Raw genomic sequence first — 9,893 nt, 5'->3', positions numbered from 1 at the left:
CGCTCCGGAAAGTTTCAAGTGCAGCAGCAGCGGCAGCAAAACATAATACTAATAATTGCAAAGCCCGGGCGCCAAAGCTGGCCGCTGGGGGACCCCTGGCGGCGGCGCGGAGCCGCCCGGGTGGGTCCCCAGCCCCCCGCCGAGCCCGGAGTCCCCGGAGGAGCGGGGCCCTGCCCCGCGGGTCGCCCTGCAAGCAGCGCGTTTGCAGTGCCTCGAGGCGCGGGGTGTCGGCGCTTCCTGCAAATCAGGGCCCTGAAGGTACCTGGCAGCCAGGAAGGCCCCGGTTCTTTCATCCCTTCCGAGGCTCGGCTGTTTTGGGTGGTGGCTCGGGCCCGTTAGCAGCAGGTCGGACTAGGAAGTGAGTTTGATTCCTCTATTTGTCTCGTGCAGCGCAGTCCAGGTTTTGCCTTTCCCTCGGGCACCCTGGCCGCTTTGAGGGTTGTTCAGTCCTCGGTGCGTAGCAGGGTTTGTAAGGCAGCAACCAGTGTTTTAAGTGGGTAAGATTTTGAATCCACTTTTTGTTACAAACCTTGATTTTACCCTCCCCCCCAATTTAATCTGGAAAAGCAGAAAAAGCATTTCTAAAGCAACTTTGAATGCAGTTGAGACCAATTCCTTGACACAGGAAAATGATCTGATTCCCAGAAGCTTGGCTGACTAAGTTAATATTAACTTCCACCCAAGAGAAAAGAGAGATGGAAGTCAGTAAGTCATCTCATTTAAACCCTGACAGCTTGGGGTTATTGGCATTCTTGGCAGTGTATCTTCAACTGTGTTTGTACAGTCTGGTTTTTTTTTAATGACTGGAGCAAGTGACTTGTTGATAGAGCTGTCATGTCTTTGGGATGCCTGTTTTACTTGCTATGAATTTTGGCTTAAACTTAATTTGCTTGCTTGTGGCAGGTCACACCCATTAAGTCAAGGAACTCTTTTATCCAGAAGCGTGTTTTTAAAGGTCTGGAGACCTTTTCTCTGTATAAAAAGTGACTGCATGCTGAACATCTACTTTCCTCTGACTTGCTGAGTTTAATTGAACATCACCTGTTGTGTGTGCAGAGAGCAGGAGGTTTGCTGGTTGAGAGGCTGACTTTCTTTTGTGGGTTAATCCATTTGCCCGTCTCTTTTACCATTCCTAATTAAGACAGAGGAGTGGTGTGCGGAGGGAAGATGGGCTCTGAGGATCAATGACTATACAATACAGTGATTTTGAAGACAGAGGGAGTGATTGAATCTGTGCAGTAACTGGCTAAACACTTCAAAAGCGGGGGGCTGCTGAAAACTATGTGGCAGAAGGAAAAGTTTATAAATTCAATAATCGAGTCACTGTTAAGATCCGAGAGCTTGGGACTCATAATTAACCACTCAGTGGTAGATATGAAATGGTCACAGTGGGCAAAAGAGGAAAAGGAGTGATTAATCTATCGGGGGAATGGCCAGATAATTGTTTAGTGGAATTATCTGTGGGGTTTTCATGTGTCCTAAACATGAAGTTTTCATATAACTAAGATAAAGTACAGTATCAGAACTTCAAAAACCACACTCCAGAGAGTTCAGTTTCATAGTTTTTAGGGGCTAGAAGGGACCTTACAGATCATTGGGTCCAGCCTCCCTGCACTTGGGCAGGAAAGACAGCTGGGGTTAGATGACCCCAGCAAGGTGGGCATCAAGAGGCTTTTTTTTTTTAAGATTGCTAGGGTGGGTGACTGTACCACCTCTGGGAGGGAACAAATAGAAATAGGCAGAAGTTTACTATAAAACTTGGCCATTTGGTGCAAAGAATTACGAAAAACTAATGAACAGGATTTAAAGCTATTTTACTTGGAGGTATGATTTGATCAGATTAAATTTCCACTCAGGCAGGGCTTTGTAGACAATAACAGCACATGCCAGGTCAAGTAGTGCAAATGAAATATTTTGTGATTGGGGCACAAGGTCTCAGTAAATAAAATAAGGGGCATCAGTGATAGACTTACATTGGTAGGATAACTTTGTACTGGGTAAGCCTTGTTACTATGGTGCTGTACTTATACTTTAAAAAAGTGTAGGAGACTAACGTAGGCTGCATGACCACCTGCACGTTCTAGACTGCATTCACATACACCAGCTATGTGCCTGTGTAGCTACCTTGAGTGGGGTCCTCTGTTCTTTACCAGCTCTACAAACACATGTAAATAACTGATTTCTAACATTCTCATTAGATTTTCTAGCAGCAATGCAGCAGTTCAAGTGTAGGTGTACTAGCAAAAGCATCATACCCCTTTACTAGGCCTGGTGTGGATGTACCTCTACCAGAAAAAATTGGCTTTATTTTTTCTGACAGCTAGAGACCATCTGTGGGGAAACAGTTTAAGAGAATATGCTGAGAAATAGGTACATATATATGGAGGTGCCCCTAGAGAATACAGCAAAGAGGAAAGAAGAAATATCTAAAATAAAATGAACAGAAAAAGATCGGAAGAAATAGTATTTAAAAGTGTATCAACCTGAAATGTAGTCAGTTTAACAAGTTAACATTTTCCAATTTTTTCTTTGCCCTTTAGTCCCTTTGATGGTTTAACCATCATAAATTCCTTTTTTTTAAATGGCTAATCTCCTTTGTTGCTCTACTAAAAAGCTTCATAAAAAGGAAAAAATAACGAAACTAAATGTTTACAAAGTACTGTCAAAGATGCAAACTGCAAGAAAGAAGTATTTTTATTCTCTTCTGAATGCAGTAATTTACCATGGTGTTTGTAGCAATTTTAATTTAACAAGAGGTCTGATTTTTCCTCCCTCCCAAGTTGACGGTGTTCCTTTAAGTCACAAAACAAAATGAAAGAAAATTCTTGAAGAGTGGGAAATATGAAATACACTCCAGTTTGTTGTAGTTTTACATTAGGTCAGCACACCGGACAGCTGGGCCAAGTTCTGCTGTGCATCGGCTGGCCATGGAAAGGCAATGATACAATTCAGTATCGGGAGGAGGACTACAATGGAGAGAGGTCCCTCTTGATAGTGGGAATGTAGATGCCATTGCATGTGGCTTTGAGAACCTCATAGTGCAGATTTTTTAACTTTCCTCAGGATAGTGTATTATCTCCTGTCACTCTGACTTCGGTAACAGCAAGCTTTGACAACTGTCACTGTTATTTCAGTGATGCCTGTCCCTTGAAATAAATGACATCCTTTGTCTATAGTCAACATTGCTGAGTATCCATGATGCCTTGGGTCCACTTGCTGGTTTAAAATCACATCTACAACTTCCTTGTAAATTGCATGGATAATAGCTTAAATTATCAAAATGCAAGTAGATGCCAGGTACAGTTTTTAAATGTGGACTTTGAAGCACTTGCTGGCATTCACCATTTATTATTGCTTTCTGACACATTTAGAACATAACCCTACAATGCTTGTAGGTTTAATTGACACATTCCTTCCTATTTCTTTGCTTGAAATATTTAAATGGAGAATTTCCCAAATAATGAAGCTCTAATTTTTAATTCTATCATTCCTATTAAGTAACTGTTCTGTGAGTGTGCATTTCTTATTGTCTCAGCAGGTAAAGATGAATGTTTTTTCTAAAGAAAGCAAACAGTCTTATTTCAGATACTTGTGTATTTTAAAAATATATTAAATAGGTATAAAATAGAAAGTTTATATAAAAAGGTTTAAGATGTAAAGCACTGCTTCAAACAGATTCTGCAATTTTTAATGGATATAATGTTTTTAGATGGCAAACTGAGATAGATACAGTAATTTCTCTAAGGCTAGAAACAGACATCATTCAGTGTCGCATTTGTGCCTCCATAAACATTTTTATGGCAGCATAAATGGTAAGCAAATAGATGTCCCTACCCTTTGTTGCACCATATCAGAAGCAAATTAGTGATGCAACAAAAGGTAGTAATAAATTGTGCCGCTTTATTACAGCCAACATCTATTAACTCTGTGGTGGGGGAGTGTGGGCAGCCTGACCAGCCTGCAGTCTCTGGCTTGCTCCAGGCAGTTGCCCCAGAGCACCTGCTTGGCTTTCTTCATTTACAGAGAGGCAGACTGTGGTATCTTGGGGCACCTCTCTGTAAGTGGGGAAGTCAGCGTTCCCCACTTACGAAGACCACTGGGGTGGTCTAGGTCAATGGTTCTCAACCTTTTCTGTACTAGAACCCATTTGTAAACATGGATGGCTAGTTGCAGCCCAGTAAATAGTTTAAGTAGAAAACAGCCCCCTGGCCCTGCCGATGCCCCTCACTCCCAACCTGCTACCCTTTTCCCCCAACTCCCAGTGTGTTGTACAGTGGGTGGGTGTGTGGGGAGTGGGGAGCCTCAAGTATCCCTTTGCAGACTGGAACTCTGCCAGCCTGTGAAGGAATAGCCATGGTTTCCCACAGTTTTCTCCTTTAAAGGAGAATCCATTTTTAAAGTTTATTGATCCATTTTTTAAGTTTGTTCACGACCTTGTCATATAGTCTGGCAACCCACTTTTGGGTTGCAATCCATGGGTTGAAAAATGGTGGTGTAGGTAATCAGGGAAAGCCCAACTTACCCTGCTTACCCAGATGAGTCCCTGTAGATCCCAGAGGCAGGTCTGGACAAGTGGAGAAAGCCTGACTTTCCCCGCTTATCCAGGTGGGTCCCTAGAGACTCTGGGACAGGTCTGGGTAAGGAGGGAAAACTAGACTTTCCCTCCTTAACCAAACCCAGCTCTGGGAACACCAGGAACCTGTCTGGGTAAGCGGGTAAAGCTGGGCTGGCACTCTTAGGGATTTCCTGGGGTTTGCAGGATCAGGCCCCCAAAGCCCCGGGAGAATGTATTGTCCTTTGTCCCACACAGTCAGTAGGCAAGACAAGGGGCAATTTGTTTTGCCCAGTGAAAGGAATCAACTGTGCCATGACATGTTGTGGCACAGCTGATCCGCTTCATTTGGCAAGGTCTATTTCTAGCCTAAGACCTATGAGCGCACACACTACTCAAGTAGAAGAGGGGTGGGTTCCCATTGACTTAATAAATTTAATAGATTTCAGGGTCGGAAGGGACCTATTAGATCATTGAGTCTGACCCCCTGCCCTGAGCAGGAAAGTGTGCTGGGGTCAGATGATATGTCACTTCAATAAACTTTGGCTCAGGCTTTTAAAACTGGCATACTTAGCTCTTGATTCTGTGTCCTAACTTTTATATCACCCTGCTTTGGGCTTAAGTTGGATGCAGTACTGCAGCCAAAGTTTACTTAATCTTTGATTTCTTTCATAAAGTAATGGATAGGATTTGCAAAAGGAGTGTTGTATTATTCCAATAAAACAAATCAAAGCTTTGAATGAGAAAATGAAAATTAGATAAAGCTCACCATAGCCTTCAATATGCTATGTTTTAGGCGCAGTATGTGATTTTATTCTTTGTTTTTCTTTTATTCATTCCTGTCATAATTTCTTTAATTGGCCTGTTTCTTTTTCCTTACCATTTTGGGTAGAGGAAATAGTTTAGACCTGCCAGTCTCAGATGTTTCATCCTCAGTGGGCATTTATATACATTAATTTGTCTGCACCAATGTGCCGGAGATCCAGCGCATTGGAGGAGACTTGATTAATCAAGTCTGCTCTGCATGTGAGCTGATGTGCCCTGTGCTGTGTCTCTGCATCATACGCATTTGTATAAATGGAGAAATGCATGTCAGTGCTGAGAAAATGGTGGCGGTGCACTTTTGAACTAAAATACCTTTAATGTGACTTAGTTCAAAAGTACACTGCTGCCATTTTCTCAGCGCTTCCGTGCATTTCACCATTTATACATATGCATGCACCGCAGCCCCGGTGCTGTGGCACAAGCATGTGTACAAATACTCTTCATGTTCAGCCTCCAGAAATCTAGGAGGCAGATATTTTGTGAAATGCAGCCATATCTGGGAAATCTAATATTTGTTTCCTGGTGTTCTTTCACCATGCAAAGAGGACAGCCGTGAAGTCTGAAAGGAGAACCAGTGGGTAAAAGTACAAATTGTATCTATGAGGTTAGGTTCATTGTTTTTAAAAGAAGGAAAAACAATAATGAATGTTGGTTTTCACCCTGAACCTTATGTTTTTGGTCCCTCCATTTTTTACTCTTGCCAAACTGCCAAGTCTACAAAATGTATTCATTATTGCTTTAGGCAGCAGTGGACTGATAGCGGTAATCAAATTAAAATGTATGTGGCTTGTTTGAGGAGAACAAACATTACCCTATAGACTTAAATGGTCAATATTCTCTTTACTTTTTTCTCTTTAAATAGATGTCAAGGATAAGTAGATTTAGGTTTTAGGTTTCCTTCTTCCCTAACTCATTCTCTTCAAATGACACTGTTACAGAGTGTTTTCAGTGCTGAGAGTAGCACAAGTGGACTCTAAGGACACTGCTGTAACCACTGTCACCCTCTCACCCAAGGTGCTGTCTCTCTGGAGGGAACAAGCTGCTGCAATCTTTATGGCCTCTTTCCATTGTCATTTTTTCAGTGGGAGCAATTGGAACAACTTGCACTATAACAAATAAACCTATAGATTGGATTACCGCAATGTGCTTTAAGCAAAGGGATATTTTATGATTACCTGGAAGTTCAGCTCAGAGAGAAGCTTAGCTAAGGCATTCATGTAGAAGGCGAGGGCATCAGCTTTCATCTTGTTTCCAGATACAATCCAAGTTAGTTAGGCATTTACGGGTTTTGGTCATGTTTTTCTGAGAGACTTCCTGTTTCTTTATGGTTGTCACATTTTGGATCCACTGAGTCTGTCTTGAATGATAAATCTGCATGTTGGAGATGGGATTCTTAGTGGGGCTTAGCCTTGGATTTCACTTTTTTCTTTAGGCAAACAGCTCATATTTGTTGACCTTCAGATGAGGGATGTTGAAGGTGAGGGTGTCAAAGGACAGTTCCTGAAGGTCTGGGAATTTTTAGTTTATATTGAGATGGTGTTTGTTTACTGGTACATATAAAATAATTATGTATGCACCTAGGGCATATTTTTTACACCTTTTTATGTAGAATAATTGAAGTGAAGAAAAGCTTCTTAAAAATCATCTGTTTCAGCTTGCCAATTCAGAGTTGTTTAAAAACGATGTAAGGTTTTGTCAAAAGGTCCTCTTTGGCGCCCCTTTCTCATCTTTGAGCCCCATCTATCACATGGGTCTGATGAACGCACACGTTTTCTTCATGATACTGATTCATAGATTTCATAGATCTCGTAGACATTCCGGCTGGAAGGGACCTCGGAATATCATCGGGTCCATCCCCCTGCCCCATGGGCAGGAAGTCAGCTACGGTCAAAGGATCCCAGCAAGATAATTCCTCACTGAGGTCCTGATTATGCCCCCAGTCTCTTGCTGGTGGTGTGTTTTCAGTGAGACTGTTAATAAAGCAGTGCTTCCTAACTATTTCCAGCCCGAGGCACACTTAAGTTAATAAAATTTTTCCGCGGCACACCTGTTAAGGCATTCCCCATCCTCATACCTATTGTAGCTCATCGTAGCTCATTGTCACGGCAAAATTTTGCAGCACACCTGTTCATTTCTGACGGCACACTTTCGTGCTGCGGCACATTGGTTGGGAAACACTGTAATAAAGTAAGGCAAGAGGGTAAGGGTGGCAGAATCAAATTCTAACAGCATTTCTGTTAGAAAATTGGAGGGAAATGTAGAAATGAAAAGGCTACAATCACAGTTGGGGACATAGAAGTGGAGACTTTAAGTATCATGTCCAGTTCTAAGGTAAAGACAGATGTAAAATCTTGACCTAATGCAGTTGCTCATACTAATTTTACAAATTAAAAAGCCCAAACTGAAATGGAATAGTTTTCCTATAGCAGAACTAGTTTAGTGTCTTGAAACATTGTTCTCTCTCAATTTTTTCCTTAGAAACTTTCAGCAGACCTGAATTAACTTTGGTTGTGTTCACACCTCTCTTCCATCTGCTTTCTGTTACTGGTGTAGTGAATAAATTTGCTTAGACTAGCATTTATGGAAACACTAGATTTTTTAGATGAATATTTGCAGGAAGTGGGTTTTGAACCTTTAAGCCAAGGTAACTCTACAAGTAGTTTTCAAACAGTTGGGGAATAGAAACAGTACCTTATGACCTACATGCTCAAATACAAAACTGACTAATATTTTGATGCTCAAATATTGATCATTTTAACAAACTGTTTGCAAACATTCTGTAGGAAGAGTTTAAGTGAAATAGTGTCAAAAGGCAGGAAGTGAATTCTAGAGACTCTCAAAATGTTTATTTACCTCAAAAATATTTTATACAAATATGAGTATTAAATACACTTGAGGAAAAAATAAGTTGCTAATGGAATTGTTTGCAAACTAAAGGATAAGCTAATATGTCTGCTACAAATTATTAATTTTGCTGTTGTGCAGAGCACAGAAGTACTTAAATTGACTTTGTTTTCTTGTGAAGCAGACAAAATCAAGCACAGGCCCATACTGCTAATATTCTTAGGTTTGCAAGAGGAGGAAAAGTTAACAGCCTTTCTTGACAAATGGCTGCTAGCATTTTTTGCAGTTGAATGTAACTGATGACCCTTTTGTGATTGTAAGGGCAGTGGTTTACAATGAGGGAACAGTGACAAGTGGTGTATAACTGTTATTGCTTGTGTTACTGATTTGAGAGAAACTCCTCCAGCAGGAAAGGGCATTGAAATCCATTATTTATAAAGGTAAACAGATCTTTTGTCTTCTGGCTCCACTACAGTGAAGTAAAAAGAGATCTAGTAAAATTAAGTCCAGTAAGACAGGAATCCACTCTGTATGAGCAATGTATATAATCAAATATATTTGTATAAAATATTTTGTGAATCTTCACATCCATAAATACTTGATTTTTTTCCCCTGAGTCATCCAGCAAAACTATGCCAATTTCAAGCAAGAGGTTTAATTTGGAGTTGGATAAGGAACCTGCCTAAACATATTCCTAGATATTAAGAACAAGCTAGTTCTCTTAATCAGTTCTTAACATACTTATTAAAGACTGTGTTTGTGTTTTGCCTTCCCAAAAAATGATACTTTTTCCCATGAGACCTTATTTACAATTCAAATTTTTTGATAACCCTCCAGTTCAGCCTCAATAATGAATGGTGGATAGACTTCTGGTATTACTTTTAAAAGGATTCCAAAAGATTTTCTCCTTGTGTTTCATGATGTTAACTCATGTTTAAAGCACATTGGAAAGCAGGGTTTGGGCAATGCGGGTGTGAGTGCAGGGCAGTTTGATATTAATTATAAAGAGTATGCTTGAAAAAATGTCCATGAATTTGAACATCAAATTGTTGTTAGCATTTTCATATTTCCAATTTATTTTTCAGTGCATGCATCATGAATGAATCTGCCTCAAGTGGAAGTGGCCAAGAGTTTGATGTATTTAGTGTTATGGACTGGAAGGATGGCATAGGTACTTTGCCAGGAAGTGATCTGAAGGTAAGATAAGAAATTTATATTTTGAATAAATGTAATAAAATGTTATTTTGATAAGTGCAGAGGGAAAAGGGAATACATGTAACTCACTGGTCAGTATGTGTAGTGAAGGTCTCTGTGCTTCATCTGTGGAAGATATGAATCCTTGCAACTGTGAATTACAAGTCTGGTTCTTCAGGTTAAGGAAAAAGAACATGCTTTTAGCTATGAAAGGTCTTGATTCCATTATGTTTACCGACATGGCAGCTACCATATACACATACAGAATTAGCACTAATACATTTTAAATGAAAGAAGATCAAATCAGAAGCTTAGACTGAACAGTGTGCTCAGTGTGATATTGTCAATTTCCAGTCTTTTCGGTTTAAGTAACAAAAAGGTAATGCCTGTAACTTGTCATTTTTATGACCATATAGTATCTTTTTTTGAATTGTTTTTCTGTGTCTCATTGTGTGAAAGACCTGTATAAAAGAGGGGG

At 40.4% G+C, this 9,893-nt stretch overlaps 2 protein-coding genes across 5 annotated transcripts in view; one reads left to right on the top strand and one right to left on the bottom strand.

Moving 5' to 3' along the window:
- TMEM244 (transmembrane protein 244) overlaps positions 1-344 on the bottom strand; it is a 103,717-nt gene extending 103,373 nt beyond the window's left edge. Inside the window, exon 1 of one of the 2 annotated variants that reach the window (XM_019520298.1) lies at positions 263-344. In XM_019520298.1, coding sequence (XP_019375843.1) covers positions 263-293 — 31 coding nt within the window. In that variant the 5' untranslated portion in view covers positions 294-344. The remainder of the gene's footprint in view (positions 1-262) is intronic. The other variant, XM_019520297.1, reaches the window with a different exon arrangement.
- L3MBTL3 (l(3)mbt-like 3 (Drosophila)) overlaps positions 1-9,893 on the top strand; it is a 232,181-nt gene that overhangs the window by 11,821 nt on the left and 210,467 nt on the right. For 2 of the 3 annotated variants that reach the window (XM_019520294.1, XM_019520296.1), the window contains exon 2: positions 9,307-9,418. In XM_019520294.1, the coding sequence (XP_019375839.1) occupies positions 9,307-9,418 (112 nt within the window). Of the gene's footprint in view, positions 1-225; positions 359-9,306; positions 9,419-9,893 lie in introns of those variants that run through there. The other variant, XM_019520295.1, reaches the window with a different exon arrangement.

The sequence above is a fragment of the Gavialis gangeticus genome, unplaced genomic scaffold (genome assembly GCF_001723915.1).
Source record: "Gavialis gangeticus isolate Ggan-Ray unplaced genomic scaffold, GavGan_comp1, whole genome shotgun sequence".
Classification (NCBI taxonomy): Eukaryota; Metazoa; Chordata; order Crocodylia; family Gavialidae; genus Gavialis; species Gavialis gangeticus.
Note: the sequence above shows the minus strand (reverse complement) of the source record. Positions and strands in the feature narration are given on the sequence as shown.